Source organism: Ahaetulla prasina, chromosome 2 (assembly GCF_028640845.1).
Source record: "Ahaetulla prasina isolate Xishuangbanna chromosome 2, ASM2864084v1, whole genome shotgun sequence".
NCBI classification, from domain to species: domain Eukaryota; kingdom Metazoa; phylum Chordata; class Lepidosauria; order Squamata; family Colubridae; genus Ahaetulla; species Ahaetulla prasina.
In genome coordinates, this window is record NC_080540.1 from 83307409 (window position 1) to 83331510 (window position 24102).

General features: G+C 40.9%; 2 protein-coding genes across 2 annotated transcripts; both read left to right on the top strand.

The window, feature by feature from the left end:
- Positions 1-375: 375 nt before the first annotated feature.
- LOC131193681 (ovomucoid-like) lies at positions 376-2986 on the top strand. The gene is made up of 4 exons (XM_058174141.1): positions 376-885; positions 1717-1745; positions 2358-2467; positions 2798-2986. Exons 1-4 carry the CDS (start codon positions 831-833, stop codon positions 2856-2858), a joined length of 255 nt encoding a protein of 84 aa, XP_058030124.1. The 5' UTR covers positions 376-830; the 3' UTR covers positions 2859-2986.
- A 12608-nt stretch (positions 2987-15594) lies between these two features.
- On the top strand, positions 15595-24028 carry LOC131191627 (ovomucoid-like). Its single transcript, XM_058169965.1, has 5 exons — positions 15595-15722; positions 15973-16215; positions 21531-21556; positions 23363-23472; positions 23823-24028. The coding sequence occupies exons 2-5, from the start codon at positions 16161-16163 to the stop codon at positions 23869-23871; spliced, it is 240 nt and encodes a 79-aa protein (XP_058025948.1). The 5' UTR covers positions 15595-15722; positions 15973-16160; the 3' UTR covers positions 23872-24028.
- The last annotated feature ends 74 nt before the right edge of the window (positions 24029-24102 follow it).

Here is a 24102-nt window from a genome sequence, read left to right on the forward strand (position 1 = left end):
TGGTGGGGTCCAGGAGGAGAACTTTTTCTATTATGGACCATCTGTGGACCATCATCACATCAGAGATGAGAGTGCCCCTGAGCCTGCTAGCATTTTATAAAGCCCTGAAAACATGTTTTTGTCAATGGGAATCTGGGAATGTGAGGCTGAATAGTGGATACACTGATTACATAGAGGAAAGTATTCACTTTGGAAGTAAACTTTGAATTTTGTGATAGGATTTTATGATTGATGTTTTAATTGTATGAACTGTTTTATTGTTTTGCTTCTTTTATATATATTTTTAACTATTTGTGACCCACATATATTGAAATGAGTGATTATATACATATAAACCAGTAGTGGGATTCTACTGGTGTACCCAGTTTGGGCGAATCGGTAGCAGCAGTGGCAGGAGGCTCTGCCCACCCACCCAGACATTATCATGGATGCTCTGTGCATTCGCAGATGTGGCACACACACTCACATTTGTGAAACTGCAGCAAAGGTAAGTGAAAACCAATACTGATAATACAAAAAATAACATACATTGTACATGTCATACAGTGGAAACATGAAAAAGGATGGAGTTTAACTGGTTGCCTGGCTGCCATCCACTTCTTGAATCCTGGATTAATTGCGTAAAAGGAAGTTTACAAACTGACCAGCTTGCCCCATACTTCAGCAACGGTCCCGTTCCACATCCAGTTGCATCCAGAAGGGGAGATTTCATCACCAGAGTAGTCAGAGTATGCATATATAGCCTGGAAGGGCTGGGAAAGCTTTGAGACCTCACCTTCAGCATCAACTGCTCCAAAGAGTCCTACTTCAGTCAAGTTCAGTGAGGAATCATGAAGCCAGGAAGCTTTCTGATGCTCACTCTGCTGCTCTTCTTCTTGTACTCCAGTAAGTTCTATTTACTAATCCAATTTTTCCTTTTTTGAGAGATATGAAAATCGCTTTATCCCCAGAAAAAAAGAGACCATAATCCACGATATCTTCGAGGCTGGTTCAGTGAGAAATAATTTTTGGTCAGAAGAATCCACACAAGAAGCAAATAAAAATTGTAGGTTATTTTATATTTTATATTGGCTATTTTATATTGGCTATTTTACTGGAAGCTTATTCAGCTGTAAATAATTGCTGCTCAGCTGGTTAAGGATTTTAATTTCAGGGAGGGAGCAAAGGGACAGGGCTCATACAAGCCTGCAAGTTTTTAAAAATATAGGAGACAATATGGACCTATTTCAATAATTTAGTATGTTTTCATTCCAGATATATCTGTCCTAAAAATCAATTCAAGGGTCAATACCACCTAATTAGGCATTGTGAGGAAGTGAGCCCATTACATTGATTTTATTTACTGTTTTATTTAGTTTTAGACAAGTGAGGGATCACATGATCACCTTCCATTTTGGGGGGGGGGTGAAGCCCTACTGTAATCACTAGTGCTCAGCTTTCCCAATAGTTGGAATAAAGTGGTCCTTTCGGGTGTAATATAAGCAGAATTCAACAATCTTGAACTCCCTAATAATTATCAACCTGTCAACATTATTCGTAATACACGTTTGGTTTTGAACTGGATTTTTGTATTAATGTATTATTATTATTATTTAACTGGTCAAGGGTTTTAATTGGAAGGAAGGAGAAGGGCACATACAAACACAAGTAAATAAAAAATATGAGATAACATGGAGTTCTTTCAAATGTTTTCATTGATGTGGTTTTTTTTTACAGACATTGCTGCCCAAAAAATCAATTTAAAAGTGAGTACCAGATTTTAATTATTAAATGAAGTCCCTGTGTAGGACCCAGAAATGTAGATGCATCACCTCATACCTCTCCCTCCTTACCACCACAACCTTTATGGCCAACATATTGTATCCTCAGATACAATAAGACTTGGAATATATTTCAGGCCAGGTCTTCTGCTTTTATCCACTCCCTCTCCCAACCTGTTTACCCTCCTAAGCCCTTTAAGGGCACAGCATGCAATTAAAAACATATGCCACAAAACCTAAACCATTATAAACAAAACAATGTTTTATATCACTGTTGTGGAACTTTTTCTTTCAATGTATCTTATGTGTATATATATTTAATGCTGAGAGGGACATTGCAAACCATGCAGAATTTATCTGCATAGTAATATAAAGACAGTAAGATATAATTCCTAAAAACATCAGATCCATTTTCCAGCATTGCTGATACATTATGGCCTATATGGGGACCAAGGAGGATCAACCAAAACAGATGTGAAATCTACTGAATTACAACTTAACAAGATAAGAGATAATCAGTTTAGCTCAGGTTATTCAACTTATCATTGGTCTTAACAGGGTAGTCCTATGAAATGAATCATTTGCTTCTTCCCATAGCAATACTGTCAGAGATACCCAAGCAAATTCTGCACCATGGAGTATCAAGCCCACTGTGGCTCTGATGGCAAAACCTATGGCAACAGATGTGACTTCTGCAATGCCTATGTGTAAGTATTTGGTTCACTCCGGACAGTTGGAAAATATAGTATTTGTATAGGCAACCCTGGATTTCTAGGTTTTAATCAAATAAATGTGAAAAATGGTCCTTCTTTAAACTGGGCTACAAAAATCCTCTCAGAAAGGAGTGTCGCAGATAGATTATGTAATGGTGTCAGTTTTATTAATTTTATGGGGAGGGTGAACTATAGCCAACCTGCCAGTTTCAGGAGATCACAAATAATATTGCTAATGATTCTAGTCTTTTTGCTTGGCTCTGCCCTGATGGTGGATGCACTCCCTATGATTCTTATTTTTTTTTGGTTCTGTTTTCCCATCAGTCAAAGCCGTGGAAGACTTCAGCTGAGATATCTTGGACAATGTGTGAAATTTGAAGATTAAAGAGCATTTGCCCGAGAATATCCCATAATCTTGACACCTTGTTCATTAACAACCCCATGAAAACATCTGTTCTTCCCTCTTCTTCTGCTCTGTTGCTCTATTAAATGTCTTAATCTGACTTATCAATAAAAAACCCAAAGCATTATCTCTCCATGAATCTTCTTTTTAAACCAATATATGAGCATACTTTTTTTGTTTTAGTTCCTTTGAGTCGAAGTTGACTCATTGCAACTGCCTCAACTTGTTTGTGCAGTTTTCTTGGCACATATTTTTTTCAGAACAAATTTGCCCTTTCTTCCTTCATAGCAGTGGCCAAGAACAATTAGCTGACTTCATGTCTAAGGTGTGTAGGAATTTAGCACCCACCCCCCTCCTAGAAGAATGAAATATTTTAGAAAATATTTAAAAGGCAGAATATATTTCTCTGGATGAGAAATGGAGAAATATGTTTTAAAGACAAAGCAGCTTCCTGACTCCCCCCCCCCCACCTTTGTTAATGGGCCATTAAAGCCTCAGCCAAACTCACTCATGTCTCCCCACCTTTGTCAATGGACCATCATCTGCAACATAATAGGACCCATCTAGCAACTGAAACTCACCACATGACACCTGGGAAGATTACATCAGTCAGCAAGGCTAGCTGAGACCCCCACCCCCTGGGAGTCTGACAGCCAACCAGGGTACTCTTCCTGTGCCCCAGAAAGTTCAAAGCTCAGAAAAAGCATAAAGCTAGGGAGTGCACAGGATCTCACCCCTTTTCTGTTTAGGAACTCAAGCCATGTGATCCTGATCACCATTAAACCATCTTTCCAAGCAGTCTCCATGTTTCCAGTGTCTTTGTCCCCACTTGGAACTGAACCCAGATGGATATTTCTTCCAACAGGTGGATCTAGGACTCATGGTCTCCTGCTTTTTAGCCTGTGCTTTAACTATTACACCAAACTGACTCATATTGGCAAAAATTTTTATACTTTTATTGCATTTTAAAAGGCACAATAACTTCATACCAGTGGATATGCAATTGGGTACATATTGTTGTGTATTGATAATGTATATTTTTGGATTATTGTCAAGAGACAATAATTAAAGGTTGGTTACTGGTACCACATAAATCAGGAGGTTTTTCTTCATAACACAAAAAGCACTTCTGCAGAAAGTACATTCCCTCAAGGTAAAACATTCTCTATGCCATGCATCAACAATGCAGGCCCACATTGAAAGAGAAAATGTCCCATGGTCCTTTCCCTGCATTGTTTTCTGTACAGCCATATTATTCCCTTGCTAAATACAACATTGTAAAATTAACAGCAATTGACATGTCTTGACAAATCCTGCTTCAGTGTTTAAGAAACCAAGTATTGGTTGATAGAAGTAAGAAGGGGTTTGATGTGCATGTGTGTGTGTATGTGTGTGTGTGTGTGTGTGTGTGAGAGAGAGAGAGAGAGAGAGAGAGAAAGAATCCAGTCTGTGCTGAAAAGAGAAGTAGGTTTAGTTTCATCACTTCAAGCTTAGCTCTAGGTTTATGTTCTGCTCCATTTTAATCAGGGTTGCCTGCTTCCCTACCTGAGAGTAGGGAAGGTGAATGTGAGAATGAAAGTTGGTTGCTTCTTTCTTCCTTCTCTCATTTCATACATTATGTAGACTTGTAAACCGTATCTGTACCAGGGGTGGGTTACAATTTTTTTTTACTACTGGTTCTGTGGGCGTGGCTTGTTTGGTGGGCGTGGCTTGGTGGTCATATGACTGAGTGGGCATGGCCAGGTCAAAGTCACTCATGGCAAGGTGGGTGGCACCTTGCTATGAGTGACATCGAGCTGGCCATGCCCACTCAGTCACATGACCGATGCTGCAGAGACAGGGCAATTTCCTGTGCACCTCTTCCCTCTTGGGCTGACAAAATAAAAGCCTGCCTGCCAAGCAGCCCGGACTAGAAAATGGGGGCGATAGGAGCATTTATGTGTGTGTGTGTCCCTCCACAAGGACTTGGAGGCAGATACCATGCCTCTGAGGAAAAGAGGTGGCAGCGAAGCCCTGTCATCCGGGAAAGGACCACGGAAGAACATGCCACACGTCCGTCGCCCTTGCTGCCACTACTTTTGCTGTCGGCTTCTTGGCGCTCTTAAAGTTGATCTTGAAGAGCTGGAAAATGTTTCCTTAGATCGCCGCCAAACTCACTGTTGGGAGCATCAGGCTAACCCCTGAATATACAAGAAGTCTTGGGCATAGTTCTTCTAAAGAATGTGTGTGTTTGCTCTGTGCCCAAGACTTCTTGTATATTCAGGGGCTAGCCTGACGCTCCCAACAATGAGTTTGGCAGTGATTTAAGGAAATGTCTTCCAGTTCTTCAAGATCGACTTTAAGAGTGCTGAGAAGCCAACAGCAAAAGTAGTGGCAGCAGGGGCAACCGACGTGTGTGTGTCTCTCCTCAAGGACTTGGAGGCAGACACTGCCCTTCTGAGGAAAAGAGGAGGCAGCGAAATTCTGGCTGTCAGCTGGGAGAGGAGGACCACAGAGGGACATGCACACACATGCCCCTGTCACCCCCACTGCTGCTACTTTTGCTGTCAGCTTCTCAGCATTCTGTATCACAGAGCAAACATGCACATTAACAATAACAACAACAGAGTTGGAAGGGACCTTGGAGGCCTTCTAGTCCAACCCCCTGCCCAGGCAGGAAACCCTACACCATCTCAGACAGATGGTTATCCAACATTTTCTTAAAAATTTCCAGTGTTGGAGCATTCACAACTTCTGCAGGCAAGTCGTTCCACTTATTAATTGTTCTAACTGTCAGGAAATTTCTCCTTAGTTCTAAGTTGCTTCTTTCTTTGATCAGTTTCCACCCATTGCTTCTTGTTCTACCCTCAGGTGCTTTGGAGAACAGCCCGACTCCCTCTTCTTTGTGGCAACCCCTGAGATATTGGAACACAGCTATCATGTCTCCCCTAGTCCTTCTTTTCATTAAACTAGACATACCCAGTTCCTGCAATCGTTCTTCATATGTTTTAGACTCCAGTCCCCTAATCATCTCTGTTGCTCTTTCTGCACTCTTTCTAGAGTCTCAGCATCTTTTTTACATTGCGGCGACCAAAACTGAATGCAGTATTCCAAGTGTGGCCTTACCAAGGCATTATAAAGTGGCATTAACACTTCACGTGATCTTGATTCTATCCCTCTGTTTATGCAGCCTAGAACTGTGTTGGCTTTTTTAGCAGCAGCTGCACACTGCTGTCTCATATCTAAATGGTTGTCCACTAGGACTCCAAGATCCCTCTCACAGGTACTACTATTGAGCAAGGTACCACATATGCGGTACCTGTGCATTTTGGTTTTTTTGCCTAAATGTAGAACCTTACTTTTTTCGCTGTTGAATTTCATTTTGTTAGATAGCGCCCAATGTTCAAATCTGTCAAGATCTTTCTGTAACTTGAGCCTATCTTCTGGAGTGTTGGCTATTCCAGCTTGGTGTCATCTGCAAATTTGATGAGTTCCCCATCTATCCCCTCATCCAGGTCATTGATGAAGATGTTGAAGAGTACTGGGCCTAAAACAGAGCCTTGGGGTACTCCACTGCATACTTCCCTCCATGTGGCTGTAGTTCTGTTGAGGACTACATGTTAAGTGTGGTTGGTCAGCCAGTTACGAATCCATCTGGTGGTGGTGCTATCTAACCCACATTTTTCTACTTTATCTAGTAGTAGTTTATGGTCTACTTTATCAAATGCTTTACTGAAGTCCAAGTAAATTATATCGACAGTATTCCGCTGGTTTACTAATTTTGTCACTTTGTCAAAGAATGCAATAAGATTAGTCTGGCATGATCTGTTTTTGACAAACCCATGTTGGCTTTTGGTCATTACTTTGTTTGCTTCTAGGTGTTCGGTGATTGGTTGCTTGATTATCTTTTCCAGAATCTTCCCCGGTATTGCGGTCAGGCTGATAGGTCTGTAGTTTCCTGGATCTGGTTTTTTTCCCTTTTTTGAAGATGGGAACTACATCAGCTCTTTTCCAGTCCTCTGGCAGCTCCCCTGTGCTCCAGGATCTTTGAAAGATATAGTTCAGTGGTTCTGAACTGCCAGTTCCGGGTCTGCCAGTTCCTTTCGAACCTTGGGGTGTAATCCATCCGGTCCTGGTGATTTGAACTCATCTAGGGTAGACAAGTGTTCACTTACCATGTTCTTCCCTATTTTAACTTGTGTTTCTAATCTGTTTTTTGTGGTGCTGTTTTTGATAGGTTGGATTGTTTTTTCCTTTTGTGTAAAGACAGATGCAAAAAATGAGTAAAGTAGATCTGCTTTCTCCCTGTTGCTTGTCATCTTCTTGCCACTTCTTGCCACATTCTTTAGAATAACTTTGTCCAAGACTTCTCATATATTCAGGGGCTAGCCTGATGCTCCTGACAATGAGTTTGGTGGCGATCTAAGGAAATGTCTTCCAGCTCTTCAAGTGTTGTGTCTCGTACGCTTTCACCACAACCGGAGCCTTCTTATCTGCTTCCGAACGCTGAGGAATGTCCTAGTATGCCTCCCGGACCCAGCCCTGGCTCCATGCCCAGACAGGCTGAGGAGGAAGAAGTACCTCCAGCCCCCAGCTCTGGCTCCATGCCCAGGCAAACGGAGCAACTAGACCCCTCCCCCTTCCCCACAGCATGTGAGCCTGAGGTAGGTCAATTACCAACAGCTGCAGACTGGAGTGACCCTCGCTTCAGAAGACTTGAAAGGCGGAGGCAACAGAAGGAAGGGAGGGGCAGGCCTGGATAAGTGCTGAGTCATGGAGCCACACCCCATGGCCTATATAAAGGATCTGCTTTCTGGCATTCTCTGAGTCAGGCAAAGTTTAACATATCTTGCTGAAGTCACTTCCTGGTCTCCTGCCTGCCTTGAGAACTTTGCTAGGACTTTGGCAGAGCTGCAGAGGCATGCCTGATTCGGATTTCCCTGACCCGGCCGTCAGCGGAGGAGTGGGACATGACATCAAGATTGACTTTAAGAGCACTGAGAAGCTGACAGCAAAAATAGCAGCAGTGGGGGCGACAGGGGCACGCGCACATGTGTGTGTCCCTCTGTGGTCCTCTCCCGGGTGATAGCCAGGGCTTCGCCGCTGACTCTTTTCCTCAGAGGCACAGTGTCTGCCTCTCTTCACATGCAGTGGACATGTGCAGCCCTGGGACATCCACCCGCCCTCCCTCAGCACCACCTCTGTCACCACCCCTTTCAGCTCCAGCATAGCAGTTCCGTCTCCACGAAGGGCCACCTGCCCACCCACTGGCATGGCCAGGAAGCAGTGTGTCTCCCCTCATGGGCTGGATGGGTGACCTGACCTCAGAAGGCAAGAGCATGGGGGACTGCCGAGAAGGCAGGGGAGCATGGCAGGGCCACAGGGAAGGCGTAGGCTGCTAGTCCTCTTCCCCATGGCTGGGTGGCCCCAATATGCTTATCTACCTTCCCAGTGGTCCCCGTGGCCAGGCCCACTTGTCTGCCTTCCTCCCCCATCACTGCCTCTTTGTTCGGTTGCTGTTGTGGCTCCCCCCCCCCCCCCCCCAGGCCTGGCCTCCTGGAGCCGGATGACTCAGAGAGTGAGGAGGAGGAGCTGACAAGGCCTCTTTCCCCCGACCCCTCCTCCTCCCTGGCAACGCCCCAAGAGCCAGCTGCTGAGGACCAATCTTGGCTCGATCTGAGACAGCGACGTCAAGATAGGCGTGAGCAGCAGAGGAGGAAGTGGGGCAGGCCCAGGGAGTGCTGAGTCATGGAGCCACACCCCACAGGGGATAAAAGTGGGTGGGGTTGCTCTGTAGGCCCTTGTGTCAGACAAAGCTACAAGCTACTAGAGTGAACTGCTTTGTGCTCTTCGATTGAAGGCTGGGATTTCTTTGTGAGTAACTTTTGGATTATTCTGCGGGCTCCTGGATGCTTTGGCAACGGATTGTCAGCACTTTGCTACTTGATAAGAGACTTGGCAGGCACATGAAGAAACGGTGCCAGAACTGTTCTCTGCCAAAGGACACTCGGCCGATAGTAAATAAATTCCTGGCAGACGGCCTCGGCTGGCGTGTGTTCATTGGAGAGGTGGGGGGGGGGACAGAACAGTGGCTTACCTTCCACGGCAGCAGGTCCAGAGTTGGGAAGGCAAGCCAACCAAGCCAATTTTGGCGGCCCCCAGCCAGCTGCTGCTGCTGGAAAGAGGCTGGCAAAGAAGCCTCTGAAAAAGCTTCTTTGCCAGCCGCTTTCTCTACAGGCCACCGAAAAGTACCAGTCATCACCATGTTCTTCGTGCATGCTCATCCCATTGGACTTGAAAAGGAAATGGGATGCGTATGCACAAAGAACATGGTGGCGACTAACATGGCAGCCGAGCAAGCAAGCAGTGACCGGGGACTGGTTCTGGGGTGTGGCCGGCCGGTCATCGCTAATGGTTCAGCAATCTTGGCCAAATTTCTGCCAATGGTTCACACAAACCCACCACTGACCTGTACATCTTAATTATTAATCAGAATGGAGCTGGAAGGGGCCTTGGAAGTTTTCTGGTCCAACCCTCTGCTCAAGCAGGAAACCCTATGCCATTTCAGACAAGTGACTTTTTAAAAACCTCCAGTGATGAAGCACCCACAACTTCTGAGGGCAAGCTGTTCCACTGGTTAATTGTCCTCAATGTTAGAAAGTTTCTCCTTAATTCCAGATTGCTTTTCTCCTTGATTAATTTCCATCCATTGTTTCTTATCCTGCCCCTTTTTCAGTGCCATTGTAACTTTGAATGGTCACTAAATGAACTGTTGTAAGTCAACTGGTTTACCTGTATTATAAGTTCTTTCATTTCAACTTCTTTTTTATTTTTATCCAACTCTTTTATCCAAGATGCATCCTTGTTGTATTTCTTTGGCTTGTCCCATAGCTGCATCCAGAACTGCACTGTTTCCACTTTGTCGGGTCTTGACTGGCTCTATCCACTGTTGGATTGGTAGAAATATTTCTGATTTGACTGAAATTGCAGATTCTGCCTATAGTGTGTAATTCAAGTTTTGTACATGCTGATCTGTTTGGATATAGCTGTTATTTGCTGTTTTATTACTTCTTAATAAGATTGCTTTCATCTTCTTGCTTTTCAGCTTCATTTCTTTCATATGTTCTATCTTGCCTGCATCTGATCTTAGCATGCTGAACTTATTTTCCAGCCTGATCTTTCATTTTGGTGCTGCAGTGTTTGTGTATTTTCTTCTTCATTGATTTTGCATCCCGGGTATTCAGTTATAATACAGCTGTGCTGTACATTAGTTGGTTTGTTTTTTTGCAATGAGTGGGCACTTATATTTGGTATTGGCATCTTTTAATATTTGTGCTGGCTGTTTCTTTGAAACCAGTTTTGAAATAAGCAAACTTATTCTATTATTTTTGTGCTCCTAGGGATAGACTATTATCACCAAGGAGTTCTGTATATTTCTACAGGAAGGAAATTGCTTTCATCTAGAAAACCTATGAATTTATTATTTTATTGTAGGACCAAATGGGAGCATTTCATTATGTTTTAAAATGTCTTTGTACTTTTATTTTTATTTATTTATTTTATTTTGTCACAACAATATATGTAGGTATCATACAAAAAGATTATATAGTAAATAAACACATATATGGGTAAATATAAGGAGATATAAGCATATATATAGGAAGAAGGAAAGAAAAACAATAGGACAGGAACGGTAGGCACGTTTGTGCGCTTATGCACGCCCCTTATGATCCTCTTAGGAATGGGGTGAGGTCAATAGTAGAAAGTTTTTGGTTAAAGCTTTTAGGATTATGGGAAGAGACCACAGAGTCAGGTAAAGTATTCCAAGCACTGATGATTCTGTTACAGAAGTCATATTTTCTGCAATCTAGATTAAAGCGGTTGACATTAAGTTTAAATCTATTAGTTGCTCTAGTATTATTGCAATTAAAGCTGAAGTAGTCTTTAACAGGAAGAACATTACAATAGATGATTCTGTGAGTTAAGCTTAGGTCTTGTCGAAGGCGACGGAGTTCCAAGTTTTCTAAGCCTAGGATTTCAAGTCTGGTGGGATAGGGTATTTTATTGTTTTCAGAGGAATGGAGAACTCTTCTTGTAAAATATTTTTGGACACGTTCAATTGTATTGATGTCAGCGATGTGGTGAGGGTTCTAAACAGGCAAGCTGTATTCTAGAATTGGTCTAGCAAATGTTTTATATGCTCTGGTTAGTAGTGTGGTGTTTTTGGAAAAGAAGCTACGCAAAATTAGGTTTACAACTCTTAGAGCTTTTTTTGCTATGTAGTTACAGTGGGCTTTGGCACTTAGATCATTTGACATGAAAACTCCAAGGTCTTTGATGGGATGGGGGGTCATCTGTAAGGTAATGTCCATCTAGTATGTATTTAGTTTTTGGGTTCTTTTTTCCAATATGTAAGACTGAGCATTTGCTGGTTGAAATTTGGAGCTGCCAATTTTTAGACCAAGCGGATAGATGATCAAGGTCATTTTGAATGATAGAAGTATTGTCTGTGGTGTTAAATAGTTTGACATCGTCAGCAAAGAGAACACAATTACTTGAGATATGGTCACAAAGATCATTAATGTATAGTATAAAGAGTGTTGGTCCAAGGACGCTGCCTTGAGGAACGCCACTCTTGACAGGAACAGGATTTGATAAAGCATTGCCAATTTTGACCACTTGTTGTCTGTTAGACAGAAAAGCAGATATCCATTTGTGGAGGGGTCCTGAGATGCCATAGGATGTTAGTTTTAGGAGAAGTTTATCGTGTACTACTGAGTCAAAAGCTTTGCAGAAGTCTATGTAGATTGCATCTATTGATTTGCCTTGATCGAGATTTGAAGTCCATATGTTTTTGCAGTGGAGAAGTTGTAAGTTACATGATAATTTTTTCCTGAAACCAAATTGTTTGTTGGAGAGTAGGTTGTTAGTTTCTAAGTGTGAGGTAATGGATTGGTTGATGATAGATTCCATGACTTTGCAGGTGACGCAGCAAAGGGAGATCGGTCTGTAGTTTTCAACTAAGCTGGGGTCTCCTTTTTTGAAGATAGGGATGACTGTGGCTAGTGACCAAAGTTTGGGAAGAGAACTGGTAGTGAAAGCTTTATCAAAGATAATACTTAGGGGTTCTGCTATATTAATGGAAAGTTTTTTTAAGAAGTATGCACATAGTCCATCGGGTCCAATAGAAAGCGATGGTTTTAAGTTGTGAAGAGCTTTTCCAACATTGTCTTCTGTGAAATCTATATGAGTTAAATCATCATAGTCATTGCTGGTTCGTTTGTGGAATGTCAGATATGTGTTATTGGAGTTAACAAAAACTGAGCCAAAGAAAATGTTGAAGAGATTTGCTTTGACTGTTTCGTCATTGCATTCTTTGTTGTTAGAATCTTTTAGTGGCGGGATGGATCTTGAGTCTTTAAGTTTATTGTTGACAAAATTATAAAAGGCACGATTGGAATTTGTGCGCAGAAGGTTCTCTTCTTGCTTGGTGTGGTAATTTGTGCATTCAGTTTTTATTTGGTTGCATATGTTTCTGTAGCGGTTTCTGAAACTTGTAACATAGCCTTTTTTGTTTCTTTTCCAGAGGGATTTTTTTTATTGAAGTTTTTTTATTGATATGGGTAGTTTGTTTTTCTTGGTCATGGTAGTCATTTGTGGTACATATAGTTTAATAACTCTATTGATTTCAAGTAGGAAGACTCTATAGTGGTCTTCAGCGGTTTTGCAGGTTGCAAACAGATTTTGCCAGTCCAGAAATGAAAGATTGTTGTTTATAAGGTCGTAATTGGCTTTTTTGAAGTTGTAGTTGGGAGTACTGTTGTTATGACGATTTAAGTATGGACGTATATTGAGACGAAAATCTATCATGCAGTGGTCACTGTTGGAAAAAGGTTCTTTAATTTGTAGTCCGTAAATTGAGTTTGAATTGTTGCAGAAGATGAGGTCAAGGCAGTTGTTGAGTCTTGTATTGTTAGTTACAAGTTGTTCAAGACCTAGATTTGTAACAGCATTGTATAGTGTAGTATGGATTGGGTCAGTTGAACATTCATTAGTTGTCCAGTTAATGAGAGGTAGATTTAGGTCACCCAGGAAGATGAGAGGATATGGGCAAGAGGTAGCCCATGTTAGCATTGAGGTTAGCATATTTGCATGGGTAATGTCATAGTCAGGGGCTCTGTAGCATAGTAAGAATCGAAGAGTAGTGTCAAGGGATAGGTCGCATACTATAGTTTCAGGAAGAGAGAGTTTATGTGCTACTTGGATATTTTTTAGATTCAGTGACTTTTTGTAAAAGATAGCCACTCCACCACCTCTTCGGTTTTCACAATCTGATCGATAGACTTGATATTCTTTGTTTGAGATAATGGAGTCAGGAAGGGATGAGTTCAGCCATGTTTCACAAACAAAAATGATATCAAATGTGCCACTGTTTAATAAGAGGATAAATTCAGGTAATTTGTTGACTATGCTTCTTGCATTTATCAATTTGCATTTGAGATCTGAAGTGATTGGTATTGAAGAGGTAAGGGGCGTGCATACCTAGTTTTGGATGTTAGTAGGTTGGGGGTTGTGTACAACAGATGGTTGTATAGATGGTTGGATGGTAGTTAGGTTGTTTGGATGGATGGTTGATTGGATGGCTGGTTGGGTGGATTGTTGGGTGGCTGGTTGGATGGCTGGTTGGATGGCTGCTTGGAGGGCTGTTTGGATGGCTGGTTGGATTGTTGGTTGGATGGCTGTTGGTTGAATGGCTGGTGAGATGGTTGATTGAATGGGTGGTAGGGTGATGGGTACTTGATTGAATACTGGGATGGCTGGTTGATTGTTATGGGTGATGGGGAGTTCGGAGGTGATTTTTTGATTGTAGGTTTTATTTTTTATGCAATCAGCACAGTAGTCAATGTATAGGTTGGATTCACCATTGTCTTGTCTTCTTTTAAGTTCTGTGCGAAGTTCACGAGAACGTATCCGTTGTAGAAAGGATAGATCAGGGCATGATCTAAGTTTACTGTAGGTAGGGTTGGATTTAGCAATTGAGTTTATAGTATAGATGAATTTGCGTTTACTGTCCTCGTTTATGCATGTGACTCTACAAAATCTTGGTGCTGTTGACCCATCGCCGTTTTTATATTCTGGTCCATCTCTGGAGACAGCAATTATTTCATTTGGGAAGATGGTTGATGAGTTATAATTTCCAATGATGTTGTGAATCTTATTGATATCTGGTTCGTTAGTGTTTTCAAGTCCAAATAATATTGCATTATTTATTTTTTGTCCTCTCTCCATTGCATCTCTGATTAGTTGGTTAGTAGTTATTTGATGTTTAGGTTGTGTTGTATTAATTTGTTGTCTAGGTTGAGTTGTAGGTTGTGTATTAGGTTGAGTATTTTGTGATGATAGATGAGTTTGGAAGAGATTTGGATCATTTGAGTTTTCATTTTTTAGTGTTGAAATTTGTTTTATCAAGTTGTGAAACTTTGTTCAATAACAGATAGAATTTTTTTTCCTAAGTTTTGTTCAATATTTAGTATTCTTTTTTCTAAGTTTTGTTCAATAGCTTGTAATCTTTTATCTAGGCTTTGTTCAATAGTTATTAATCTTGTTTCTAGGATTTTTTCAGCGTTGGATTTTCTGGCTGGCATAATGATATTTTGAGTTTTTGTGTAATTGGTATTGAAGTAGTATCTTTCTTATTTCTTTGTTTTATTTCACACTCTTTCCAATTTTAGTATTTCTTTGTTTTATTTCACACTCTTTCCAATTTTAGTAATGATTAGGTATCTGTTACTTAATCAATTTTCCTTAATTTTATATCTCTCTCTTTAACTTTCAATGGCAGTCAATTTGGCAATTGCTATGCTAATGGGGAATCACTATGGTAACGGTGAAATTCGGCGGGAAATTTAAAATGATGAGATTGGGTGATTGAAGAAGCTTCTTTAAGGGTGGCCGTAATGGCGGGAGTTTCAAAAAGTTAATAGAAGCTGGGAGACTGGAGTCTCCTTGGAACTCACCAGCAGTCCTGTAGGGTCCTGTTGATTGGGGGCTTATTTATTTATTTATTTATTTATTTATTAGATTTTTATACTGCCCTTCTCCCGAAGGACTCAGGGCGGTGTACAGCCAAAATAAAATACAGAATATATACAATTAAAAGAATTTAAAATAAACTATTACTAAATGGCCGATAATTTAAAAGATTTAAAAATTTAAAATATTACTAAAACCTCAATTTAAAATCAACTATTTATGCCAGTCCTGCTTGAATGAATAAATATGTTTTTAGCTCACAACGAAAGGTGTTTTAACGTAAGTCCTTTTAAATCCTGGTTGTTTCGTGGCTTTAAGTCCTTTTAAATCCTGCTGCTGCGTGACTTTAAATCTTTTTAAAATCGTGGTGGTTTTTTTTTTTAAATCCTGGTTGTTGTGTAGTGGGGAGTTGATTCCTGGCTATGGCGTTGAATTGGTGGTGGTGGAGAGCAGCGTGGGTCTGCGTCCGGATCACAGCGGCTGTAGTGGGTGGTGGACGGGGTGGATCGTAGCGGCAGCAGCCTCCTGGGTCTCCTGTGCAGCGGCGGTAGAGGGTGGTGAATTGGGCAGCGGCAGCCTCCTGGGTCTCCTGGGTCTCTTGGGCAGCGGCGGCAGTGGGTGGTGAATGGGGCGGCCGTCCGGATCGCGGCAGTGGCAGCCTCCTGGGTCTCGTGGGTCCTCGCCGCGGCAAACCCGATCGCAGCGGCAGCAGTCTCCGACCGGACAGCAGCGGCGGTAGCCTCCTGGGTCTCCTGGGTCCTCGCCACGGTAGACCTGCTCGCAGTGGTGGCGATCTCTTGAATCCCGGCGGCGGTGGCGGCAACAGCTCCAGTGGTGGGTATTAAATTTGAATTTTGGGCCAATTTGTAGCCTCGGGGATTGCCCTCCTAAAGAGCTTTCGCTCTTCTACAGAGAGCGTTCCTCCGAGGCAACCTTGCTGGTCGCCATCTGATGCTCTTGCAATACTATATATCATTTAACTTGGCTATGATCTATAGTCAAGCAATAATTTGTTTTTCTAATTCTTTGTGAAAATGTTGGTTGACATGTGCTTCTTCATTCTTGACCTTTGCATTAAAAAAAGGGTTTTGAAATAGGTCTGCACTCTGGCACCCTATTTCTACATGATTCCTCTTGAAAAGAGGAAGAGATTATGTCACTAAAATAGCAGACAGCTCATATATATAGTGAAGAAAGGCACGGGAGAGACACCTACCCACAGAACCTCCACCTCAGAAGAGTGTGACTGCAACCAGACCCACCAACTGAATCATGAAGCGAGGCAGCTTTCTGCTGCTTACTCTGATGGCGTTCTTCTTTTATTCAGGTGGGTTGTATTTCTTTTTTCTTCTCAACGTTTTATTAAATTATAGAATAAAAAAAGGAAATGCAAATAGTAAGACATATTGGAGAGGAGAAGGGGAAAGAAAAGTGAGAGGGGTGAGGAGAAACGAAAAAAAAAGTGTTGACTTCCAACTCCTTCTGCTGCAGTAGAATAAAGCATTAACATCAAATCTCGTCTTTTTACTTTTCCATAATAATATAAACTAGCCATTTCTGCGACAACAAATCAATCTAATCAGTAAAACCCCAAATAAAGGTTTCATTTTTTTCCCACCTGAAGCACAAAGTCCAGAAGCAGTTTCCATGTAGCAGCAAAAGTACTTATATTATTCTCTTTGATCAAAATGATCAATTTAACCATATTGCCAACTCCATCTGCTTCTGTAGCCATTTGTCCATGGTGGGGATCGAAATGTCTTTTCATTTTTGTGCATATAGTAGTCTTGCTGTTGTCAATATATATAAGATCAAAGTTCCAGATTTTTTTTCCCAAATCTTTTTCCATTAAACCCAAAATAAGTTTTTGGTTTCATCTTTATCTTCATTTTAAGAATTTCCTTTGCTTTATCACATGTCCACCATAAATGATAAAAGGTCCCTTCTTTACATTTACATTTCCAACATTCATTTGAAATACCTTTAAACATTCTAGATAATTTATCTGGCGTTAAATATAAGCGATACATCAGCTTATAAAAAAAATTTTTTAAATTATAGTTTAGTGTGAATTTTAAACTTTTCGTCTACATATTTTCCCATTGTTCAAGCATGAAATTTAGTGGTGGATTGCTATTGGTTTGGCCCGGCGGAAGGCTCTGCCCACCTGCCCAGAGGTCTCTGCACATGCACAGAAGCATTGTCTACGAGCACGCATGCGTCCATGAGCAAACCAGTAGCAACGGGATTTGAAATCACTACTGATCAAACTCTGTCCAATTCAGTGTCCCTTGCCCACTGAATCATGCAATGTTTTACATGTTCACTTTCCAAATTCAGTTTCAGTAACATTTTATAAACCTTAGCAATAATGTGTTCATCACTACCACACAGTAAGGTTTTAAATTCATTTTTAACAAAGTCAAACCCAAAACTGTGGGTTGTATTTCATATTGATACTTTTCCTTGTGGGGAGGATTTTGTTTTCAGGACTTAACACTCCATTAGATGGGCCATTGAGAAAACAAGTCCATAATTCACCAACAATCGCAAATTATTTACTACAGGGAGTCCTCAAATTACAACCATTCATTTATTGATCATTTGATCTCTTAACACCTAAGATGGCGCCGACGAAGGCTGCCTCGGTGAAATGCTCTCTAATTGTTTCTTTATTTCTAATTGTTCTCTGTGACTCACTACGGATTTCCTACTCACGAGACCATCTGCTAAAAATTAAGGAACATTTCTTTAAGGAGCAGCTTTCTTTAATCTCACCCCCGCCTGTCTTTACAAACACGGAGGAGATTCTAACACAGGAGGAGGCAATTCCCACGGAGCCATGGATTACTAAAAAAACCAAACGACGGAAACGAAGGAAACGAGGTAAACGATCTGGGATCTTAATCAAGCTAAGAACTCGCACTAAAACTCCTCTGCCTTCAATTTTCCTAACAAATATACGCTCACTTGCAAATAAGATGGATGAAATACTCCTCTTAAACAAATACTATTCTGATTTTCGCAATTCAGCAGTCCTATGCTTCTCTGAAACCTGGTTAAATGAATCAATTGAAAATAGCAGCCTGAACATTCCAGGATTTCAAATTGAACGATCAGACAGGATTCCAGAAACATCTGGTAAAAAGAAAGGAGGAGGCTTATGCCTATATATTAATTCAACCTGGTGTCAAGATTTTAACATAATTTACAAATTCTGTGACAACAATTTAGAGACTCTAATTATCAACTGCAAACCTTACTATTCGCCTCGTGAATTTTCCTCATTTCTTCTAATTGCTGTTTATGTCCCACCACAAGCCTGTGTAAACGAGGCATTACGAACTCTAGCTGACCAAATCATGGAGGCTGAAGCCAAACACCCTGATTCACTGGCCATTGTTTTGGGAGATCTAAACAAGGCAAACTTAAGGAAAGAACTACCAAAATACTTTCAGCATGTCAATTGTCCCACCAGAGGCAAGAATACTCTAGACCACTGCTACACAACACTAAAAGATGCCTATCGGTCTTTACCACGTGCAGCTGTAGGACACTCTGATCATTGCATGATTCACCTTGTACCTGCTTACAGGCAAAGACTTAAAGCCATAAAACCAATAATTAAATCAGTGAAAACCTGGACGGAGGAATCAGAATTAAAGCTACAGGCATGTTTTGACTGCACTGATTGGAATATTTTAAAGATACCTCTGCAGACCTGGATGAACTCACAGATACTGTAACATCATATGTCAGCTTCTGTGAAGACCTATGTGTACCTACAAGGAACTTGCGAATACACAGTAATAACAAACCTTGGTTTACACCTAAACTTAAGCAGCTACGACATTCCAAAGAGGAAGCCTACAGAAAAGGTGATAAAATGCTGTACAATCAGGCCAGAAATGCACTAACAAGGGAGATAAGAGCAGCAAAAAGAAGCTACTCTGAAAAGCTAAAGAATCAATTTTCAGCAAATGAACCAGCAAACATGTGGAAAACTCTTAAAAATATCACCGGCTATGGCAAACCTCCTTCCCAGGCTGAAGGTAATCAACAACTGGCAGATGACCTGAATGAGTTTTACTGCAGGTTTGAAAGGAAACTACAGCCACCTATCTCCACAACCCCCATCTCAGACACAGCAACAACAGCCAAGCCTCCTACAACTGACCCCATTTCATTGGGTTCACAACCCCTAGTGATCACAGAAAAGGAAGTGCAGGACCTATTTCACAGACAAAAGCCAGGAAAAGCTCCAGGCCCAGACAAGATAACTCCTTCTTGCTTAAAAGTCTGTGCTGACCAATTGGCCCCCATCTTCACCCATATTTTCAATAAATCACTAGAGATGTGTTATGTTCCTTCTTGCTTCAAACGCTCTACCATCATCCCAGTGCCGAAGAAGCCCACCATCAAGGAACTGAATGACTACAGACCAGTTGCTCTAACATCTGTAGTCATGAAAACCTTTGAAAGGCTAGTGCTTTCCTACCTGAAAACCATCACGAATCCGCTTTTAGACCCCTTGCAATTTGCATACCGAGCAAATAGATCAACAGATGATGCTGTTAATATGGCTCTGCACTACATCCTACAACATTTTGAGTCTCCAAAGACCTATGCAAGGGTCCTTTTTGTAGACTTTAGTTCAGCATTCAATACCATCATTCCAGACATTCTTCTAACTAAGCTAAACCAGCTGCAGGTACCGGAACAGACTTGTAAGTGGATCACAAGCTTCCTAACAAACAGGAAGCAGCAGGTGAAGCTAAGCAAGATCACATCAAATACCTGTACAATTAGCACAGGGGCCTCCCAAGGCTGTGTGCTCTCCCCACTTCTCTTCTCTCTGTATACCAATGACTGCATCTCCAATGATCCATCTTTTAAGCTACTGAAGTTCGCAGATGACACAACAGTGATTGGTCTCATTCGAGACAATGACGAATCCGCATATAGACGAGAGGTCGAACAACTAGCCTTGTGGTGCAACCAAAACAATCTGGAACTGAACACACTCAAAACCGTAGAAATGGTGGTAGACTTTAGGAAAAACCCTTCCATACTTCCACCTCTCACAATACTTGACAACACAGTATCAACAGTAGAAACCTTCAAATTTCTGGGTTCTATCATATCGCAAGATCTCAAATGGACAGCTAACATCAAAACCACCAACAAAGGCCAACAAAGAATGTTCTTTCTGCGCCAACTCAGTAAGCTCAAACTGCCCAAGGAGCTGCTGATCCAATTCTACAGAGGAATTATTGAGTCTGTCATTTGCACCTCTATAACTGTCTGGTTCGGTTCTGCAACCCAACAAGAAAAACACAGACTTCAGAGGATAATTAGAACTGCAGAAAAATAATTGCTACCAACTTGCCTTTCATTGAGGACCTGTATACTGCACAAATCAAGAAGAGGGCCGTGAAAATATTTGCAGATCCCTCGCATCCTGGACATAAACTGTTTCAACTCCTACCCTCAAAACGACGCTATAGAGCACTGCACACCAGAACAACTAGACACAAGAACAGTTTTTTCCCGAAGGCCATCACTCTGCTAAACAAATAATTCCCTCAACACTGTCAGACTATTTACTGAATCTGCATTACTATTAATCGTTTCATAGTTCCCATCACCAATCTCTTTCCACTTATGACTGTATGACTATAACTTGTTGCTGGCAATCCTTATGATTTATATTGATATATTGATCATCAATTGTGTTGTAAATGTTGTACCTTGATGAACGTATCTTTTCTTTTATGTACACTGAGAGCATATGCACCAAGACAAATTCCTTGTGTGTCCAATCACACTTGGCCAATAAAATTCTATTCTATTCTATTGAAGTTACGAAGGCACTGAAAAAATGTGATTTATGACTGATTTTCACACCTATGACTACGTCAGCATCCCTCTGATCACATGATCAAAATTTAGATCCTTGGTAACTGGCATGTGTTAAAGCTGTTGCAGTGTCTTGGGGGGGGGTGTCATGTGATCACCTTTTGTGATCGTCTGACAAACCAAGTCAATGGGAAAGGCAGATTCACTTATCAGCTGTGTGACTAACTGAACAACTGCAGGAATTCGATTAACAATTGTAGCAAGAAAGGTAGTAATGTGGAGTAAAACTCTTAACAGCTTTCTTGCTTAGCAATAGAAATTTTGGGCTCAATTGTGACCCTAAATTGAGGACTACCTGTATTTTTTTTTTTTTGTTTTATTCAGAAGAGTTGTCACATCAATTCACTATTTGTTTTCTGGGGTTGTTGTATTGTGAAGCTTGAGAATCCCCTGAATAACAGAGTAGTACTTTTCCTGAGTGCTTAACATTTTCTGTGCAAAGACACCAGTGGTATCGTGTCTCAGTCTCTTACATGGCTCTTAAATGTATTGAAAACATTTGTAATGTAAAGCAGAAGTTCCACTGATTCCAACATGATTAGCTTGGCTCTGAATCTGTTTTAGGACACCCATCTGTTAAGTTTTATATTAAGTCCAGGGACATTGGATGCTAAGATATATATAGAAATAGACAAAAACCATAACTTTTGAGATGAAGAGAACAAAATATAAGATGGTATAGATTTGTTCTAAGTGTTTTCATCTTGAATGTTTTGGTTGCAGATGTTGCCACTGCAAAAGATCTCAAGGTGAGTCACAAAAAATTATTCTTATTCAAGTCCCTTGTATTTCATGATTTGATTATGAATTGTGTCCGGTTTCAAGTAATACACCCATAGAATACAAAACTCCATGGCAGTAGATTGCTCAAAGAATAGGTTTATTGGCTATATCATACTGGCACAGACTGGTGAAAACTGACTCTAAAGGTTCCCACGGTTTTCATCTACTTAAAAATAAAAGTTTTCCCCTTTTCCCAAACAACCAGTCACATGGTCCAATCAGGGTGCTGGCCAATTGCTTGGTAACATTACTCCTCCTCTCTTCAGCCACCTGTTGGAATGTCCTTGGTTTCCAGGAGAAAGTATTTTGTTTTGGCTACAAATCTCCAACTATCTCTATTCTCCCTCCCTAACCATCTCTGTTGTAGCAACACTGAAGCCTCAAAGACGGCCTTGGTCAGGGCAACTTCAGAGTTGACAAATTGATAATGTGCCATTAAGTCAGTTTCAACTCCTAGCAATCACATAGATAGATTTTCTCTGTGACTATTTATCCATAGCTTAGTTTTTCAGTTCTTCTATGGTGTGCCCATTACCACTGTAATTTAGTTCATCCACATTGCTGCTAGTCACCTCTTTTCTCTCCTTCTCTTCTTCTCCAGAGAGCTAAGTCTTTGTATAATATATCTGAAGTTGGATAATTTGACCCTGGTCATTTGTGCTTTGACTGAGAACTCTGGATTGACTGTTCGATGATCAAAGAAGCATCTATATGCTATTAAAACTCTCCTGTCTGTTTATAGCCTTCAGTTGGATGAAATTGGAAAGTACTGTATAGGGCAATGACTACTGAAACAAGGTTACTCACGTGGACTATAGAATTACAGAATGCCCGGGCCTGTAGGATTGAAAACTGGGAAATATATGGTCACTTCAGGACTACCAGAAAGCCATAGTTTGCATGGCTAAAGGGAAGATGACAGGGTCGTGTTTCCACTCTCTTTCCCTCTCACTCTGGCCCTTGCAACGCCTGAAGTTTGATCATCATCGGCTGCTTTGGCGCCGAGGCCAAAATTTGAAATCTCTTTAATAGTTTTGGCTGGTAAGGAAAGGACAAGGGAGCAACTCAGATGCTTGCTGTAACCACTTCAGTCATTCTCCCACCTACTCTCTGATTTCCATTGAGATTGCTTCTCATTATTGTTCCATTTGCTTTACAGCTACCACCACGAAAGTTTCATTTTAAATTTACGAACAGCTCCCTGAGCACAACTAATTTCATGCTTATGTTTTTCTTCCGTTACTTTTGCAATTGCTCCATTTCTCCCCCTCAAACCCCCCCCCCCATGTATTTTGAAAAATGTACAGGGCAATAAAACCAGTACTCCCAGATCTCAAAATAGTCAAAGATGGTACTGTACTGTAATTACATGGTGGTTAAATTCATTAAGATAATGTATCTTAGCAAAGTGTCTGTCTTTTTATACAGTCTGCACTGGATCATCCTGGTAAGACATGCATTATAATAATTCACCATATGCTGAAGTGACTTGCAATGCAAATGAGTTCTTCCAACATCTTGACTTTCTTTGATGTATCCAGTTCTTCTTTCTTCAGAACGTTGATGTGGCTTCAATATAAAACTCACATGAACAGAACCTACAGTTTAGACTTCATCCTCTTTATCCGGCCTTATACACTTGGCTTCCATTACAGCAGTTTCAATTAGTCCTGCAATCAATATACAAGAAGTTCCTGTCTGATTCTATCAATAAGCACTCCCAGATAGAAGCAGGGGTGTTTCCTCAAATATATCATTTGCTTTTTGTGTAGAGTTATTGTAAGGGCTACCCAAGAGAAGGCTGCACGAAAGAGTACAATCCGCACTGTGCCTCTGATGGAAAAACCTACGATAATCAGTGTTACTTCTGTAATGCATATATGTGAGTATAAGGTTTACTAAGTACAGTTTATATTTTTCTTTTATGTACACCGAGAGCATATGCACCAAGACAAATTCCTTGTGTGTCCAATCACACTTGGCCAATAAAAAATTCTATTCTATTCTATTATTTTAAAATAAATTATTTTCTAACAGAAATGACCAGTGAGGTGGTGTTAAACAGTATATTTTACTATTTTACTGTTAGGGTATAGAAGGAAATAGCTCCTTGGTCAATTTCAGGGGATGCTTAGTTCCCCTGAATACTAGGTTCCTTCTTTTGGTTGCTCAATGACAGCCAGTAGATTCTTGACTTATCATAATGAATTCTTGGCTTTGTTTCCTCATCAGGTACAGTGGTAGAACTCTTCGGCTGAAATACATTGGAGAATGCAAGTAATTTGAAGTTGTAGAAGAAGATTGACTAAAAGTATTTGATTTCTTCCCTTCGAATACAGCACCAACATCATAATATTTTCCCCTCTGCTCCTGCTGCTTTACTCAGTGAAAATTCACAGTGCTTCAGTTTCATTTATCAATAAATAATGAAATCATTATATATTGTGTCTTCTTCTTTTGCAACAATGTTTGTGTTTTATTATTTTTTTAATTATGATACATAACTGCATAA

Excerpts from the sequence above, each read along its gene's own strand:
- LOC131193681 (XM_058174141.1), top strand. The coding sequence starts at position 831 with ATGAAGCCAGGAAGCTTTCTGATGCTCACTCTGCTGCTCTTCTTCTTG. Across the intron at positions 886-1,716 it reads GCTCTTCTTCTTGTACTCCA|ACATTGCTGCCCAAAAAATC; the intron begins GTAAGTTCTATT and ends TTTTTTTTACAG. Across the intron at positions 2,468-2,797 it reads GACTTCTGCAATGCCTATGT|TCAAAGCCGTGGAAGACTTC; the intron begins GTAAGTATTTGG and ends TTTTCCCATCAG.
- LOC131191627 (XM_058169965.1), top strand. The coding sequence starts at position 16,161 with ATGAAGCGAGGCAGCTTTCTGCTGCTTACTCTGATGGCGTTCTTCTTT. Across the intron at positions 16,216-21,530 it reads GGCGTTCTTCTTTTATTCAG|ATGTTGCCACTGCAAAAGAT; the intron begins GTGGGTTGTATT and ends TTTTGGTTGCAG. Across the intron at positions 23,473-23,822 it reads TACTTCTGTAATGCATATAT|GTACAGTGGTAGAACTCTTC; the intron begins GTGAGTATAAGG and ends TTTCCTCATCAG.